The sequence below is a fragment of the Gallus gallus genome, chromosome 3, assembly GCF_016699485.2.
Source record: "Gallus gallus isolate bGalGal1 chromosome 3, bGalGal1.mat.broiler.GRCg7b, whole genome shotgun sequence".
In the NCBI taxonomy this organism is placed as follows: Eukaryota; Metazoa; Chordata; class Aves; order Galliformes; family Phasianidae; genus Gallus; species Gallus gallus.
In genome coordinates, this window is record NC_052534.1 from 90,585,465 (window position 1) to 90,605,181 (window position 19,717).

The following is a 19,717-nucleotide window of genomic DNA, read 5'->3' on the forward strand; positions in this document are numbered from 1 at the left end:
CACAAAGCTATCATACAGATCAATGCTATCACTGGACATTTTCATAACGCACTACATTAAGGCAGGAATCTGTCTGAAACCTCGAAGGCTGAAAAATCACATGACCTAAGGGAAATGCTACAGGTTACCTTATTTACAAATTCTCCACTTTGCTGGAGGAAAATGCAATGTAAACTGGAGATATTGCACTTGCCCAGAAAACTGAAAATTATTCTCATGCTTTTAGATGTTCTGGTAAATGAAATGAAAGGATTTCCGAGTGCTGCCCTTGAGCATTGAGCAGGGAACAACTGCACTTACACCATTTACCCAAGTAGAGAATAGATGCAACTTTCATCCACCCTCCTTTGCCTGTTCTGAATGTTAATTAAAAGCACAATGGAGCCTTTCCTATCCTCACAAACAAATCAGTCTGTAGGAAAAGATCATTATATTTACTGCATAAAATGAAAGAAAATAAATCCAAACTCGACAGGCCTAGGAGGAGGAGCTTTTAGGTGCTGCTTAGAACACTTTTCTTATACAAATTTTAACACTTCTGCAATTACAGACCATGAACTTTCATTAAGCTGTATTTTCACTTTCTCCAATCCAAATACTTGAAAAAACAGTATCTGAAAATCTCTCCTTGAATCACTCTTCTTCTGCTAGCTTAAACATTTTTACTAACTTATCCCTACAATAATTATCAATTATCAAGCATAAGAATTCCTAGTTCTTGGATACATCAAATTGCTGGTTTCAACTGGGCAACTTTTAAAGAAAAGGATCATTCAGTGATATAAGTCTGGTAAAATCTGGTTGAAAGCTATAATACATTCAGCATTTTAAAGAACACAAATGAAACAATTTTTGCCATAAATTTCTGTAACAGAAATCTACAGAACAAAATTTAGCCTGATTCTAAGTAATTAGTAGTTAGTTGAGTTTCTGGCTCTGGAGAATCTGGATGATCTTAAAGGTCCCTTCCAACCCAAACCAATATATGATTCTATGATTATTTCTGAAGTTTAAAAGCTAGGATCACTCCTTGCAGCTTCATAAAGACAGAGTTAAAAGCAGGTCAGAGATAGGACACTATTCAGCAACATATAATAGCAAGCATTCCGGCAGCAAGACTTTGTGCTGTAGTCTTCAACTGAGGCCATACAGCAAGCCTTAACTACTTGTATCGATGGATTTTCCTTGTGCTGCCATCACAACAGAAAACAGATCTCCTCTACAACCTTCTTTCTGCAGCACCAAATGCTTTTATAAATATTCTACTTTCAGCCTTTTAGAATAAGGGCTAAATCTTGAATTCCATTCACTAATTGTCACCTGAGTCTATTTTGTCTGCATCATGCATGTTTTATATTTTAATAAATCAAGATAAAAAGGATGCAGAGAATGTCAGAGCAAATAACCTGGCAAATGAAATTAAAAAAAAACAAACTGAAGTCATTCATTAAAGGGCAAGTTCTTAGCACAGAAAAGAAAGCCAAGAAACAAACTAGTAAATAAAGAGAGGCTGTTTCTATCCTTTGATGTCCCAAGATGACAAATTAAAATGAAATTGTAATGGTCAGCCACAGCAGATATCAATGGACATGGCTATCATCGTTCTTTCCTTGAGGTCCTTAGCAGGCAGAAAATGAAGCAGAAAAATAACTGAGATCATAACAATGTCCTCATCGGAAGAGAATTCTCTCAGATTTCACCACTTGATTTCTGTCAGGATAATGGATTAAAAGTTACAGCAACTTCACCACTGAATCGGGTCCTGAAAGTGCTACTCGGAACATCTTTTAAAACAGGATTAGCTTGCAGGATCCTTGGTGGCTAACAGTGCGTTAACTACCAGTTGATTTAGCTCAGAATTGTCTGATGGATGATATTTCCTGGGCAAAGTAGGTGGTGGTGGTGGGGGGAAATGCAGTCTGTTCATCAGATGTGTTTCTCAGCGCAGAGCCAAAGTTCTGCCCGCTAAAAATGTTCCCTGACCATTACATTGCTGATTAGCTTGGATGGGTGTTCTCCCTTTTTATCCGAAGAAAGCACTGATCAACTCTTGGCTTCATTCCAAGGCAGATAATATGGTACATTTTTTTTTTTTTTTTTGTACTTTGAAAAGTTTTATAAAAGATAAAGTCATTTCCTTCCCATTTCTAAGCCAGTCCTGCTATCAAGCTCCAAAACAATTCTATTTTCCAATGCGGGAAAAAAAAACCAACCAACACAGGAATTTAGGGACAGTTCTTCCCATCTCCACACATCCATCCTACATGCTGCACAGAATGGTGTGCTTGGGCATAAAGAAAATGCCATGTGCTGTAACCAATAACCACGTATCTCACTTAGCATGCAAAGTTTTGCATTTCGCCTACAGATCAAGGGTAAGATCTTGGCCACATGCAAGTTAGTGGAGGAATTTTTTCATCAAATCCTTTGTTGCTAAGATATCACCAGTAGAATTTGTGCCTCCTTGCAACAGGCATGTTTAGTGCCAGCAACCAAAAATTTATGCAAGATGCCTAACCCCTTACTCAGCATTATTGTTAAAAGTATTCAAGACACATCCATGAAAAAAAAAAAAAAGCCACCAATTACTTTAAAGGGAAGAAAGAAAAGTTAAATTTAATTTTTGCTGCTAAGGTTAAACTGATCCTTGGTTGAGTTTGCGTGAGTATAATACTAAAACTTCTACCTGCTCATTTCCCAGCCCTGTGCCCTGAACCACTGTGTTAAATTCACCAGCTTTACCCGATTTGAAGTAATTATAATTGAAGCAGAAGCAATTTCAGCCCATTAACATCAATCCACTCAAAGTCCACAGGAAACTCCCTGGACGTGGTTAAAGTCTGCTTAACTTGGTTCAGGCAAAATTAGTATTTGTGCATAAGTATACGTATAGAAAAAATGCCTTGGATGTAGTCAGAGGGGAAAATGACTCCTTACCATCCTCACTTAGAGGAGCTCTGTCACGCTCTGGAAGCAACATGAACCAGGACCTGAATTAAAGACTCATTCCAATGCTGTTTTTCCCTTCCTAGCAGCCGACCTTCCTGTGCCCACCTCTAGCTGACCCGCTCTGCACCACACCAGCAGACCCACAGCTGCACGCTGCTCTGCCAGGGAGCGTGGCCAGCAGATGCTTTAATGGGCACTGGTAGAGCACCACTCCCTTGGGATCACCGTCTGTCCGGCTCCTCATAATTTTAAATTCTCATGGATACCACAGGCATATTGGGTACTGTACTCCTGAACTGAACATACCCTGTTCTTGATCTCAAAGAATTACCACAGGACTGATTTATTTACCATGATGATTTGTTAGTCATACACATTTTCTACAAGCTTCTGCTGTGTTCTGTTTCTCAACTGTGAGTTACTAATTTATGATAGATTCATGCTGCTAAAGGGAAAAATAAGCGTTGCCATGCCTAGAGTACATGCAGACATCTATAAATAAAATGTCTGTTACTAGATAAGCAGACATAATGGCTCAGGTGGTCCCTTCCAATTCAAAAAGTCTATTTAATTCCTGATTAGGAGGATTTTTTTGAAGTAATATTACATAAATCCAAATGGCAAGTATGTAAAACAGAAGCCTCATCCAGTATTAGTCTCAACAGTGCAAGTAATCTTGCAAGTATTTCTGTATTACATGTCATATTAAAGTGGAAGATGGTTAACAAATACCCTCCTGGGTATCTCATATACTGCAAAGTAACTAACCTTGATGAGACTTCCTTCAAGCACAGTTATAGTAATGACCTTTTCCCCCACATGGTTCAAAAATCATCAGTATAAATTGCTTTGAAAACAACTTATTGATGTGACCTGAGAACCGATGCATCGGAGAAATTCAAAGTCCTCAGACAGATTACTTTGACTGAGAGATGCACAGCTCTGAAGTCAAGCAATGCAAAATACTAAATGAAAGTTCATGAAGATGGTGACAACAAGGAGAAGTGGTTTCAAGCTTGAAGAGGGTAGATTTAAATTAGGTACAAGGAAAAGAGCTTTTACAGTGAAGGTGGTGAGGCACAGGAACAGGATGCCCAGAGATGTGGTTGATGCCCCATCCCTGGAGACTTTCAAGGCGAGGCTGGATCAGGCCCTGGGCAACCTGATCTAGCTGTGGTGTCCCTGTTCATTGCAGGGGAATTGGACTAGATGGCCCCTAGAGAACACTTCCAACTACAGAGATTCTATGATTCACATGTAAAAGCTATAACCAAACTAAGAAAGGAGACTTTCCTGAATAAAGCTGCAGCATCACTGAAGGGCAACACAAAGTTAATGGCATGCTTGAAGAACATGCCAGATTTGAAGACTATGCTGAAAGGCTGATAGATCCCAAATTTGACTTGCCATTTGTGATGTGGTCTTTGAAGCTGAGCACACTTACATTGCTTCCTCCCACTGAGCCATCTGTGCGTAGCCAGGCAACATACTGAAACATCAAGAGTTACAAAGGAAGGAAATTTGGAAAAGATTCAATCCTCATTTTGAGCATAAAAATCATCCAGGATCTGAGGAGAAGTCATGTATGTAGGAGGTAACTTGAAAAGCTGCTGTTGAGAAAGGCGTAACGCATTTCTACTTGAACAGAATTACGCACTCAGAACAAATAATCAAAAAACAACTCCCTTCCACAACATTTAAGTCTGTATTTTAACCTAATACCTTTGTGCAGTGTGCTGGAAAGGAAATCATCGTGATACCAGATGAATTATTGATCACTTCACAATAAACTGGAAAGATGTCATAAGACAATTTAGCCTATGATGATGATGATGTGAAAAATGATGATTCTATGATTCTATGATGTGGCAGTAATATATTTAAAAATACTTCCGTGCAATCAGAACTGCTCCATTGCTTTGTTTTAGATGCGGGATTTTCCTGGAAGTTTTTCAGTGATTTTCCTTGAATGAACAGCAGACAGAGAGCAACTCACTGTTCAGTTTATAACATTCGCTCTTCAGGAAGAATGAGGTTGGAGCCAGAGGCAGCCTTACACCTTAAGGAGAGCAGTTTCTAGTCCTCCAAAGATCTTGAGAATTAATTTACAGAAGGAAAAACAGAAAGCACTAATAAGGTCCAAGATTCAATTACTGCAATTTAGGAATTCTTCCTACATAACTTGGTGTGGGATCCTGCATCTCTGAATACACTGGAATGCAAAATACAGAGGACAAACTCCTTCTAGCTGCTACAGGTAATATGTTATTAAGTAATATTAAGAAAAATATGGGTAATATTAAGAAAAATATTCTCCCTGAGAAGGTCTAGTGGAATTAATTTTATTGATGCAAATAGAAAAGATTATTTACATGATATTACGAAACTCAAGCCATCTATCTCAGCAACCAATCAACTCAGCTGGGAAGAAGATTACAAATATTGGGAACATGGGAGATGTTGTTATTTATTTAACAATTGATACCGATGCTCGTTGATAAATCCTACATTCTTTCCCTTTGAAAAACAAAAACAAACAAAAAAGCCCCAAACCTTTGTAACAAAACATTCCACTTTCACTGGAAAGTGGGTGGTGGAAACTGCCCTGCCGTACCCAACAGCAGCGGTATGCAGTGGAAGTCTCTCCTTATACCTTCCAAGTGCTTCTGTGTGAAATTTCTTTACAAATCTTACAGCCCGTGACAAGGATAAGATTTTATTTTTAGATGCTGAACGAGCTTCCTGCACACACAGATACGTAAGCCAAGCACTTGACAGTCCCTCCCACGACATCACTCCTATTTGTGCCTTTCGCCTTGCTTACACACGCTGGTCCTGTTTCCATAGGCATCTCAGGAAAGCATGTGCGCAGGTTTTGTTTTCTGGTTTTCTTTTACAACACTGTTCAATAGCCAACTGAAATTCCAGGAAAGTACCAAAAAAAAAAAAGTAGCTTTGGGAACCCAAAATTCCAACTTCAGGGAGGGAATCTGAAGGCAAACAAGCCCATACATGAACGAAAAAAAGAAAAGCAGACTTCTTGCCTTAACGCCATTTTGTTCTTTTATGCCAGATCAAAATCATGACCTCAATGGTTGTGTGCCCCTGAAAACTGTGAGCTGCTGTAGTTCAAATCCAGTTCACTTCTGGTTTCATAAAACTATCAGATCCAAGCTCCATAAATATTTACAGGGTTGTATTGGTCTCTAGGTTTGGAAGTGGAAGCAAATGGGAAACCAGGAATAATATTAGAAAACAAGAGCTTAGTTGGCAGCCATCAATGAAAAGATGAGCAGTTGTACTCACATGTAACTTTATAGCATGACCCCAAAGAAGGTTTATCAATGTTATTAACAACGTAGTACATGAAGAAGCGGCACACAAACACACTATTAAGTGACAAGCAACAAAATCCTGAGATCAGCAGAACATAAACTAATGAATTCAGACTTGGGGTAAGCAAGCCTAATTACCAATACAGTCCGGACGTATCATCATCATTATCCAACACGAGAAGCATTATCATAAACACGAGGAGACATTATTGAGCCTAACCCCTGCAAGGGAATAAATTCTAATCACACTTCATCATGTAAGCATTTACAAGTAATTTTTAGGAACTTAATTATTGAATCTGATAATCGGAGCTTATAAAATTCTTTAATGAATTCATTCTCACTGTCGTGCAAGATGGGAGTTTTTCAGGCCTCTAATCACAGATAAAGAACTGAGTTCCAGAAGCCACCAATCACATATAAAGCAGATCTGGGAAACAAATCTCCCAAGTCTTAACTCTGGCAAGTCTTTTTAACATGCTTTGCCTTTGTGACAGCTCTTAAGTGGTAATTACACGAATGCTGAGATCTACCTCAATATTGTGTCAGATCTGAGCACTGAAGAAATGGGTTGCACAAAAATTACTGTCCAACCACAAAACTGCTTATTCACACAGCTTGAATATAATATTAGTGCAGATAACATCAACAGCTTGCAAATGCAAATATTGTGCAAGGTATCAAATGCAAGCAATTTATAGTGCTATACCACTCACAAGTAAAATTATGCAAGAACACCAAGCAAAACTTTTTAAGAGGAACAGAAGTAGCTCATACATTGTGAGCGTGGCTTAGGGATTATATTAAACTCCAGATAATCCTGACAGTGCAGGGAATTGTAGGGGTAAAACATGATAAATATTGTTTCCTGGTGACAGAAACAGTTATGTCAGAAGGGGGGAACACAAGAGGTCCAGTGCAGTGAAAGACACAGAGTATGCAGGCAGTTGCTCTGCAGTACACCAGCAGGACAGCTGTGTTTTCCTGGGCTGCATCCTGATTGCAGTTACAGGTCAGAGCTCCTCCCATTCCTGGCTCTGTTTCCTGGAACATCCTGGAAACAAAGGGACTGTGGAATGAAAGAAAAGGAGTACCACAGTTCTTTCTTACCCCTTCCTCTTGCAGGGTCCCACAGGGGTCAATGGAGGGTGGAAAGGAACTGGAAACCTCTGCCCCATAGAAAGAGAGAGAAGCTGTATGCAGCCGCTGTGGTGCGACTGCACGGGTGTAAAGGGTGAGAAAGGAACTGGATGTGAGAAGATGAACACCAACATAAGCAGGCAGAGAAAGTACATGTGTGAACATGCTTACACAAAGAAAGTACTGCAGTCAACCTGGGACAGGTCTGCAAGTCGCCAAGCTGCCAGAGGTTTCCACTGGAGTTCAAACTAGATTATCTGTAACTCATGTGGAAATCATGCCGTGAGGAGCTTACTTCCCTCTTCCATACTCCCTTGGCATAGCTAGATTTCAGCTCATTTCACTACTCTGTGCCAAGATGTGAATGAGACCCCTGGCAAGCCAGGAAAAGGATGCTAAGAACAGAACATGAATATGAAGCTCACTAAAAATCATTTGAAAAGCAAAGAGAAGAGTCTCTTCCTAAGTAGGTGAGACAAAAATGGAGCATCTGATTTATTCTATGCATAATCCACCAGCTGAAAGCTTATCTTCTCAACCAGTGAACTATTTCAGGTCACCAGTTTGCTGTGTTTGAAGTGAGATTTATTTAAAATCTCTGGCCTTTTGTTCACATATATCAACGATAGTTTACATTTATGAACATGTTACATCTGCTTTAGCATACAGACTAGCTTTGAAACAAAGATTTACATTGTTAGTCTACACATATGTCACAGAGATGAAAGTTGGTTCAACTAGCAATTCATGCCATTATCATCAATTTAAATTCTTATCACCAATGCTGGAGTTGATATGTCATTTAGTACTTAAGTCTTGCTTACTTTGGACATTCTATTGCAATCATCCAGCCTTAAAGTGATGACAAAACTTACTATTTCCTTCCTATTATTTTCCTTCCTCAACTCTACAGTTCTTATTAGACAAACCAGCAAAAGTCAGCTTCAATGGCAACAGCTGACAGCAGCGCTACTTCTGCCCTTCCATTGAATGAGACACTGACAAGCGCACACTGTGGCCCATCAGACACCCCACCTGTTTCCCTGGTAACACTCTGAGATCTACAAGAACTGATTGCATAAAGCAGAAGGAAACTCAGAAGTATCACGTCTGCATGTCAGTGTTGTGTTACTACTACGTTTGACAACAAACAAAAACAGCAGAGTTCTAAACCACAAGCAAGTGGGAACAGAGTACAGATTCATCCTTCTAAGTCCGATCAGGAGAGTATAGAAGTCATAGTTTAGCAGAGCTGAGGTTCAGTTTTTATTATGAATTGCAAACCTGTGAAACAAAAAAATAAAATTCTGTCATGAATAAAAATGTGCTAAATATTTTTTTTCATTTTACTGCCATCTCCTGCACTAATCACTGCACAATATATGCTGTACAGATGGGTCTTGCTCATTTTCTCTTTCATCTTTTTAATTAAAATAAATTACTTCTATCCTTATACAATAGCCTATGCTGCGTATCACTCCTAATGAACATGATTAGCAACAGAAAGCCAAGATGCTGCTGACATTCACTGGCTTCTCACACAGTGCAATACATTTATGCCTCTCTGTTTCTTTGGAGTCTCTACTGTCTGGTCTTAAATGTAACAGTGTGAAAAACTTCCACAGCTCACTTTCTGTTTTTGAACTACCCTTAGGATGAGAAAACAGAAAACAGTGCGGTCACTGCCACTGCAGCGCCAAGCAGGAATTCATCTCAGCACAGAATCCACATTTGACCATCTGTCAGCAGTTTGCAGAAATTGTGAACTCAAAACAATACACGCTGGGGTCTAAGAAACAAACTCTGGACAGTATGTTCCTATATTCCTCTTCAAAGAGCAGTGAAACAGACATATTCTCAGTGACTCTGTAGAAGGATGATCTATAAGTGAAGGTCAATTTCTGGTTCTTCTAGAGCAGAATATAGCACATTTTTATGAGAAGTTACAAATTTGCCTCTGACCATATTTTTAATAGCTTTTGGAAAGAAATATTTAGGACTCGATTAAAATAAGTTGTATTCACCATTCTTTTACCAATCCTCTTCTTCATCAATAGAACACTGGTAGCATTTAATCTACTTGCTGCACTCTTTCCACAAATTCAATCAGCTTGTCCTCTTTGACTGAACGAATACCATTCAATAGAATACAACTCTGCAGTAAGCTTTCTCAAAAGTCAACAGAAGAACAGAAAATTGCTAATAAACAATAAAACAAGGAAATGGTCAACAGGTAAGATCCTTCAACTACTACAGATCATTCAGAAGGCAAAAAAGACATCAGAACAAACATAGCGATTACTTTGGAATCATAGAATCATTAAGGTTGGAAAAGACTGCTAAGATCATCTAGTCCAACTGCTGACCCATCCCCACTATGCCCACTAAACCATGTCCCTCAGTGCCACATGTACTCTTTTCTTGAAAACCTCCAAAGGATGGTGACTCCATCACTTCCCTGGGAAGCCTCACTACTTCTTATTAGAAGAGATTTTTCCCTAATATCTAACCCAAATACTTAAGACGGTTAGATAATCTAAAATAACAACAAAAAAAAACTAGATAATTCAGGTTAGCAATAGCTAGTGCTTGAACAGTCGTGGATTACCCTTCAATTCTTCTATGAGAACGGACAATCATCCATGGTACTGATTCACGCGTGGGTGGTTTTTAGATGAACTGTAGTCTCCAATAGATCCCTTCCAGACAGATTACATGTCTGAAGTTCTTTGACTGTTTTGTGCTCCCAGAAAAGCTTATTTTGTTGCTGAGGAAACCAATCCCTTTGCCAAGTTCCTTTTGGGTCCTGAATCACAGTTCTGATTTTTAACACTAAGCAACTTCACCTAGCATTACAGTATTTATTATATCTTGCCATAAAAACAAATCAAATGTTCTCAAAACCACCTAGAACACACTTCAAATACCAATTACTGAAATACATCATACAACACAATTCTTCCAGTAAAGTAAATTGAAGTGAATCAAAATCAAGAATATATAATTTCCTGTCTATGATGACAATATTCTTTTTTTCCTATATTAATTCAACTTCTCAGCACTAAAAATAGGCCTCAGCTTCTTCACATGATCCAACACTATTAAAGGGATTGGAAAGTAGAGTAAGCAATAGCCTTGCTGAAACAGTATGCGAATTTACTAGGGAAGAACTTCATCTTGCAACCTTCCGCAAATGGTTCAGGTGATGAAAATTAACACAACAGACCTCCTAGGCACACAGAGTTAAGTCAATGATTCTGCTTGGGATGCCAGAGGCTCATCCTCACAAGCTTTCAAATAAGACTAACTCCAATACAGGGAACAAGATTCGGCCTGATCTGCTCAAAGAAAGAAAGATTCCATAAACATGCTGTCTTTTTCGTCTGGAGAAAAAAAAAAAAAAAAAAAGTGAAATGTTTTGTGCTTTACATATTGTTACAGGGAACAAACAGAAGTTAAAGTTTAACTCCACTACAAAGCATATTAAGTTCCATACAAATACAAGAACTCCGCCAGACAGCTGAGACTTCAGTCTTTCTCTACATTCGTAACCAAAAGAGTTTGGTTTTGGTGCTAGGGGAGAATAACAGGGATAAGGCAAAAGCACATCAAAGACAGAAAGAGCATAGCAGATGAGGCTAAGAAAAATTTTTTGCTTCCTCCTCACACACCCTTAGGCCACACAGTATCTCCAGGAAAATGACAAGAAAGCTTAAAAAGAGATTATCTGAACAACCCCTAAATGGGTTCTCCTCCAGAATCCAGAGACAAAAAAGACTGTTACACAAAGCAGAACTGAGTTGAAAGCTGCAAATGTATAATTTTGCCACTAAAAAAGATGCTCACACAACCCTTTTTTTCTGCTTAAAACAGTACTGAAGCATGCCCTTGATTTATAAATCCTAATAAAACTTTTCAACCTTTTACAAGTTGCATATTACAACTGTATGGGAACTGTTGAGCAGCCTGAACCACTGATTGAGCACCTGAGGAAAGGACTGGGTCAGCTGTGGGAGCACAGGTGAAGGCAATTCACCTGTGTGACCAAAAGGGCTGGAGCCAGACCCCATTTAAAGTCTGACTGCCACAGAGAACAATTACAGTCTTAACAGTCTCTCTACAAACAGACTGTTTTCTCAGCTTCTTTAATCTTTAGCAGGCAAAAAAGCTACAACTAAGGGGACACTGCTACAGAATAACTAACGCAATTAAGTGTCTCTTCAAACTTGTCTACACAGGTCAATTCAGGCAACTCTGCATTTGGAGTAAGAGCTAGTGCTGACAGCACCACAGGTGAAAAGCAAAACTACACTCCTCCTCCTCCCCTTTGATAAATGATTACCTTTGATTTAGTTGGATCATTTGGGATAAATTTTCAATTAAAATTGAGGGAAGATTTTTTCGTTTCTGTAATTAGTATCCTTCATATGCTTTTTAATAATTATCTTTTGATCCTTTTTATTAGAAGACTGAATTAATGCTGTGATCAGAGCTTAGTAAAAGAACAGTCAGTTCTGCTTGCTCTTTATCTATTGAGCACCGCTTAAGCTAATGTTTGAGACAACACGTGATGTGCTAAGTCATTTATTTGTGATGTCACCACATACCGTCACATTCAAGTAGGTTCTACAGGATGGTTTGGATAAAGGCTTTTCTTTTTTGTCCCCTCATCCCCCACTCCCCCATCTGATATTGCTGACTGGGGAAGACTTGGTATATTCAGCTATGAAGCTGCTGCACAAAGTTGCACAACTGTTCCACCTATGTGCTCTGACAAGAGAAACTCTGAGTCTAATTAATAAGCTCTCCTTACGCACTTTATTCTTGGTGTCATGCATACAGCAGGTGATTAATAATTTAAGAGTTCTCATCTCGTTATTTAAGCAGCCCCCTAATGTTAAGGAGTTACAAGAATAAAGACATCCTTGAAAATGAGACACAAGTACCCATAAAAGTGTGAGGCTACCTGTGAAGGGAGGAGCAAGAAGGCTCAACACTAACTGTCACTAAAAATAAGGAAGGTATTAAATGCTGCAGCTGTACTTAAGGTGGTTCTAAAACATAACTGTGAGAAAATTCATGAAGCAAAGAGAGCAGCAGAAATAAATGCAGTGTGAAAATTGCCCAAGCCAGCACTGAAGGCAATCTAAATTACAATCCATTAACAGAGATCACAATCTAGATACATTAGATATGCTTACAAATACAATATTTAGACAAAATATATAAAAATAATTATTGACACATAAAAGGCAAGCTACTGAGTAAACTTTTGAAACTAATATACCTCTTGAGGGTAGTTGGCAAACTTACAGAAGGGATTAATGAGCATAAGAGTTTGCAAACTTCAGAGCCAGAAGTCAATTTTGGAGAGAGGCTGGGAGAAAGTTACCTATTGGCATATAGTTTCAAAAACATTCATTGAAGTTAACATTAAGTGGGGTTTGTTTGTTTGTTTGTTTTCCTGAAGAACTTGATAATGTGTTTGGAGGATACTACCCACTTCACAGAAATAACTCCTGCCCTCCAGTAACAATTGTATCCAGGCTCTTTTTTTCCACAACAACAGAGTAGCTTGCCATCCTCAGAGAAGAAAAACTCCTGGCTTTAACTATGGAATGAGAACATTTGCACAACCGTGGGATAGCATACCACACCAAAGCAAACCTTTTTGCATGTACATACATATTCATGGTTTAAGAGTCTAAAACTGTTCGTGCACTCATGCATAAAACCCTGAAATAGGACAAATACAAGTAATTCATTTCGCAAAGCAAGAGATTGTCTGTCACTTTGGGGACTCTTGGTTTACAAAGAAAGAGGTTGTATTATTGTCATGTTACAGAACTCTTCATGCACCAGGTGTTTTGTATTCCATTTTGTAGTCCATTGCAACTGACATATAGGTTTTAACAAAAAAAAACGTATAAGTGTAGAACAGTTGTCACTTACTTGGCTTAGAGTTAACAATAACATTTTCAGCAGAGTGCTGGGGTGGAAACCTGCAGTTCTCTCCTTGGCCTTCACTGCTCCCATACTCTATGACTTCTACTTGTCCCAGTGGTACGCTCCATTTTAATAAATACCTCTGGCCAGTTGTCATAGTGCCACTGCTTTCATAGGAAGTGCTGGAAGATATACAAATCATTGCAGTGACAAGTCACTGTGTTTTATAGCATCCTATTTATTAATCTTTAAAATCTGCTGTTTACTAGCCAGTGTTCTGTGCACAACTTTAAACAAATACACGCATCAGGATGACTTTTGTGACTAACTTTTGCTGTGAGTGCAAAGATCACCTGTGCAGGTGCAAATAAACTTATTTGCAGGCAGCATAGGACTACCAACAACAGATCCGCTACTTTATTACTTCTGTAACAAAACATCAATTACGATCTTTCAAAATCAATCTGCACCTGAACACCTTAAGTACTTAGACAGTACTGTCACTCCACCTTTTCCTGATTCTTCTGTCTTTCAGGACAATACCTGCAACAGTGCCAAAAAGTAGTAACTGCTACATATAGAAAAGTCTGGATGGTGGGACTTTCAAGCGACCAAGCAGGAGGAGGACAGTCAAGGCAAGCTCCCGAAGGCTGCCTAGCTAACATTTCAGCTGAGCCCTACAGCCCAGGATGGTCTTAGCAGCAGACCTTTTGCTATTGCTGTGGTTTCTAATAGCCATCTACATGGGAGCTGCTGCTAACAGCAGTCAGTGTACATCACAACAGGCATTTCAGAGGAAACAGAATGCTTAGGAAGTTCACTTGAAATAGAAATGGTATTAATGCTACTTTTCATTTGTTCCTTTCATTCCTTTATTCGCACATTCAATCACATGTAGCAAACAACTACTATCTAGTACAAAAGAGGCTAAAGGAAACAAAAATGTTGGCTGAGATGGCTAAAATCTACAAGTTAAAAGCTTGGGAGAAATCAGCCCAGTGTATTTACTTGGAACAGTATCTGAATCCCAAGGTTCAGCTAGTCAGCTACCTATTCACAACACAGTCACACTTTTGTTTCAATGAAGAGGCACAAATGAACAGAAAAAACACAAGTGCCACAAAATAAATAAATATTTATGAACTCCAGATCTAGTTCAAAAGAAAGAAAACAACAGCAGAACACAGCTGTTTAGCTGCTAGGAATAGTATCCACCTCATCCAACTCCTGCTTCTTAAAAGTTAGGTCTCCAGTTCAAGCCAGTCATTTAGACTACATACAAAGAAGGACCTGCAGAGGGTCATGAACTCTGTAGCGATACGTCTCTTGCCAGCTATAGAAAATTAGTTTGAAACCAATGGTCCCCAGGCTCCTGGGATATATCTGACTATTTCTGTAAAGACTAACAAAAAGTGGTTAACAAAATTGAGCTGATTCCACCTGCATGTGTAAAGTTTCTGAAGAAGCCTAAATCTCCAGGGGTGGGTCTGTAGGCATGCATATATCAGGGAGTTTGAAAATGACTGATGCTCCACAAATCAAAAGATACATTCAATAGTGTGCATTTCTTTGTTTCTTTGGACCAAAAATTCTGGACTGGATACTGGTGTAATACATGAAATTTGGTAGATGAATTCCTTCAGTCCCTAAAATGCTTGAGCATTTTCTGAAGCACAGTCATTACATGGTACTTCTTGCTCACTGACATGAGACCAAGCATCCACAGAAATGCAAAAAATAAGTACTGTATTCACACTTCACTAATGAACTAAGATATCAACTTATTCTTAAGAAAAGCTGTAAGATTCAGTCTACAATTTCTGTGTCAGAATGTACCAACACGTAAAGCTTTTTATGATACAAGCAAGACTGGAATGTGAATATGACCTTGGCATACACGGTGGTATAGTACCAGTAATAGCTACTGCCAACTAAAACAGAAGGCATGATGGAAAAATGCCTTCTTCAAAGTACCTCAGCTTTCAACCTTCAATGTTTGTTCTCAGAGATAAAAACCTTTCCCCAGCTGGAATTTTTTTTTAGTAAGTTCCAGTTTGTTTTCTGGCTACATGCATTAGCTTTGGTTCTTGTTTTGTTTTAATTTGGAAACTCTGTCAAGTTACAGATGTGCAACAGTGTGAATTTAAGGAAGGAGAGGAAAAAAAATCCTACTCCGGCATGCCTCCACTCCACTCAACACTAAGGCACATGAGTGATTAAACAGCATAGAACATTTTTACCTGTAATTTCTAATTTATATATATATATAAACACACATATATCTAAAAGCATGAATTTATTCTAGAGCTAGGTATGAAATGTAGCTGTCTATTCATGATGACAACTAAGAGAAATCATGAGCCATAGCAAAAACAAGTAAGTTTTCCACTGTCATTTTTCCCAGCTTAGGCTTTGATAGCCATTTAAAACATCGGAATGAAGTCTTACCGCACGTTTACTGTTGCACACATCAGCACGTCGTTCAACATGAAAAGTCGTCGCTCTTTGGTTTTGATAATTTCGCCTTTGTCATTGTAAACTGTTTCAACCATATCATCAGTCCGTATGAGGTACCTGTTTCCACTGCTGAGTAGCTAGATTTTAAAAACAATCAGTGTTCCATATTATACAGTATACCTAACAACCAGTGCAAAAAAGATAAGAGAAAACGCAACCATTTGCCATGCTAATAATAAATGCTCCCGGGTGGGTTTGCCAAATAAATTAATCTTTTTTACTGATTTGATTTTCATTTACAGAAAAGTTTACAGCAGCAGTAACATATGCCCCCAGAAGTATGGCCTGCAGGGGTCTGCACTCCTAATAAGGGATGTGCAATTCCCTCTGAAAGTCTTCCATACTGATAAAGGACCCCTAGTGAGAAAAAATCATAGCTTCCAGTTTTTGTTGTTTCCCTCCCTCATTTCTTCTTTCACAGTGCATTTAAATGCTATGCACGGCTCCAGGCATCCCAAAGGGACATATCCCACAGGAGTGGGTGGAGAAAGAGTGCTTTTACCTTCTCTGACTCCACTGGCTCTCAAAGTCAGCTAAGGAGCGCAGCTGACATATTTCCACAGACCGCCAAGAGTAGGACATGTACAAAAGATGCACGACATGTAAATTGTTCCTGCAATTTTCTTTCAAGTGCTGAGGCTCAACAACATGTACAAGAATGAACCAGCTCCTCACAGGTCAAAGGTACATCTGTAGCAGCCAAGAGAATGAAATGGTCTGTAACTCACTCGCTTCCTATCTATCCACGTCCTTCCCTGCCTGTTTCACCATCTGGCATTGTTCCAAATTTGTATAAGCAAATATTAGGTCATAAGGCTTATCTCACAGTGTCCTCTCAGTACAGAATTTAACACTGTACAGTTTAGACAGTTTAGAAAGGATAAAAGAAATCTGGGCCACGTCTTAAAGGGCATATTCTATGTCTTTAAATCCTACAATCATTTGTAGCAAATTCAAAAAGCAGGAGCATGGGATCTAGAAAAGAAAGTAAAATCACAAAATTCATCCTGTAACACACGTAGAATAGAAATACTATTCCAATACGACAATAAATTCAGTCTCTCATTTTCAATAAATAGGTTAAGACACGCATATTCTGGTTGACTGCTTTCTCTCCTTAAAACTACAAGACTATTAATGAATCACAAACAAAGATACTCCTTGCACTCTTTTGGCAGATCCTCATTACTCCATCCCAGAGTAAGCCCACAGCACAATTATATGTAACTTCATTAAAGCAATAAATGAAGTACTAGGAAAGACAGAAGCAGCTATGGTGCAAATAAACATACATATTTTCAAAGTACAGGTATCTACTAACAAACTCAAACAAAATTGTTCCTCCCCTCCCACCAAATACCTTCAATAGTTCTTTAAAGACTTTTCTATTTTATGATCCAGGTGTATGAATGAAACAGACTGTGATGTTCCTTAAAACAAAGAAGATAATGAACATGTTCCATTGCACACCCTGAACTGCTCCACAGTTGTATTAAGAACTGAACTGCTCCATGAGGAACTGGCTCCTTCATTTATACAGGAGTAACTCCTTGGTTCTAGGATAAATTCAAAGTTGAATTTTTTCATGCAGGAGATCTGCATAAAAACTTACTACAGAAACAGGAAACTGCATTATGTTCTACACTGCCACAAAACACCTACCCTGATGTTATTTCAGCATCTAACCCATCCAGCTGGTTAGAACCAGCAAATCCATTCAGTCCTGGGGATGATCCACATCTCACATCTACCATTAGAACCCCACAGTATTAAGCACCACAGAAAAGCCCACAGGTGTCCCTTCAGTGTCCATTCCAAAGATTGTTCAAGGCCAGAAACTAAACATAACATCAAGTCTTTCACCACACACTTCAAATACATTTCCTAACCTTGTTCAGGTAACGTTCGTTCATTGCTTTTGCTATTTGTTTTATTTCACAGCGCTGATCTGCATCCCTTTTTCTTTCATTCAGCTTCTCTGCTAGTGTTTCAAGTTCTGTAAGAGCCATCTGCAGGGGCAGTCTGTCAGGATGTCCTTTACTTGTGTTCTTCAACATATCCTGAGGAGTAATGACAAAACAAACAAACAAAAAAATCAGGTTCAACTTCAAGTTCAAGCCTGAAAGGCTAGAGCATGTCCAATGGAATTGTATGTTAAGTTAATGCCACATTCTTTAAAGAATAAAACCAATACACATCTAATGAATATTCAGACAGTGCTTTCATTATTTTCCAGAGTATCTTAGTAGTTTTTAAAAGATACTGAATGGAGTTGCATTTAGCTTATCTATAGAGAGAAAGTATAGAGAAGTAACCTGAAAATAAATGTAAAAACATCAAATACAAAAGTAAGTAGACAACACAAGTTGCACATAATATTTAGTAATTTGAAAATTGGTATTATAACATGTAGGTGTAAAAGCAGTTATTTAAAATTAAACTTTTCTGATACTTTCTACTATAATATCTTTATAGATATTTATAGTAATAGATATAATTTATAATTTCTGAACTATATTCCCTTTATTACTGTCATTATTCCTTACTAGTACATTAACAGCTTGCTCACCCTGAAGTAGCAGACCATACTTACTCCATGGAGGTCACAACAGCTTCTAAAGAATCCTTCCCTTCCGTAGGCATACATTGAAACAATGCTCCTTTCACACAGCACTTAAAAGTCACCACATATTCACTACAACTTTCTACAACAGTAAACTCCATCTCTTCTGTTAGCTTAGAAACACTTGCCACAGCTACCTAGCTTCATGCTCCCACCACAACTACCTCTGAATCTCACCAGTAATTCTGGGACCTTTGTCCCAAAGCCTGTCCTGTGTGACCTTGCAAACTTTTAGCACTCACTGTGTAGACCTGTCATGGCCTGGAAGACCACTGAGCTGGTCTGGACCTAGGGAAGAATTCTGTCTGGCATTTTGCTTAAGCAGAAGGTAGTATCACACCATTTCTACTAGTATTTTAAAGTGCTACTACCTAACCAACTGCTATGATCAAGTAGTACTTTCCAATTACAGCTTGCATGTGAAGGGACTTACAAGTTACATCTAGCTTACTAAGTCTAGCAGCCTAGAGTATATCAAACCTACTGAGATTTTCCTGCAGTATACTTACTGCCTGTGTGTGCAATCAGACTAAGAGATCAGTACACAATGGTGCACTGAAGTTCTCTTCCCTGTTATTTCCTCACGATCCAGTGCTCACTCCCACTGCAACATGCTCCTCTCCAGCAGATGATGGCTACCCAGAAAGCTCACAGGCAAGCCACGTGAGAATGCAATGAGAACATTCTTGGGTAAGTTTATGTGCTAAATATTCTTTACCTGCAATAGCAGAATGAACTGTGGGAAGCGCTGGATAGGTTTCATCATTAAACCATACAGCGTAATCCGATCAGGGCTTGACTCCTGGCACTGCTGCAATGCAAGAATGTCACATTGTTTACCTCTGTAAGTGTATTTCTATCAGGCACAGAATGAAAGGAAAATATGTTTTGAACATTCTTCAATACCATTGCCATTCATTACAGAGGAACCGCAATGATTCTTATTTTCATTTAAAACAATATTCTTTAAAAAAATCATTAAGAAGACGATGGCATGGTCACTCAACTGAAATCTCCTCCCTAAAAAAGTACAGCTGGGAGGGAGCCTCACCAGCATGGCAGCACGTATGTATACACTGTTACAGCACCTTCATGGCTTTCACATAACCAGAGCCATGAAACGTCTGCTTAACATCAGTGACAACAAAGAGAACGTACTTGTTCAGGGTCTTAAATCTAAAATTCCTAAGTGATTTGTTGATTTATA

General features: G+C 38.7%; 1 protein-coding gene across 6 annotated transcripts in view; it reads right to left on the bottom strand.

Moving 5' to 3' along the window:
- Positions 1–19,717, bottom strand: part of ARHGEF10 (Rho guanine nucleotide exchange factor 10) — a 114,555-nt gene that overhangs the window by 42,292 nt on the left and 52,546 nt on the right. For 4 of the 6 annotated variants that reach the window (XM_015284923.4, XM_015284925.4, XM_015284922.4 and 1 more), the window contains 4 exons: positions 19,229–19,321; positions 17,777–17,947; positions 15,819–15,964; positions 13,377–13,552 (listed from right to left, as the gene is read on the bottom strand). In XM_015284923.4, coding sequence (XP_015140409.2) covers positions 13,377–13,552; positions 15,819–15,964; positions 17,777–17,947; positions 19,229–19,321 — 586 coding nt within the window. The remainder of the gene's footprint in view (positions 1–13,376; positions 13,553–15,818; positions 15,965–17,776; positions 17,948–19,228; positions 19,322–19,717) is intronic. The other 2 variants (XM_015284924.4, XM_046939103.1) reach the window with 1 other exon arrangement.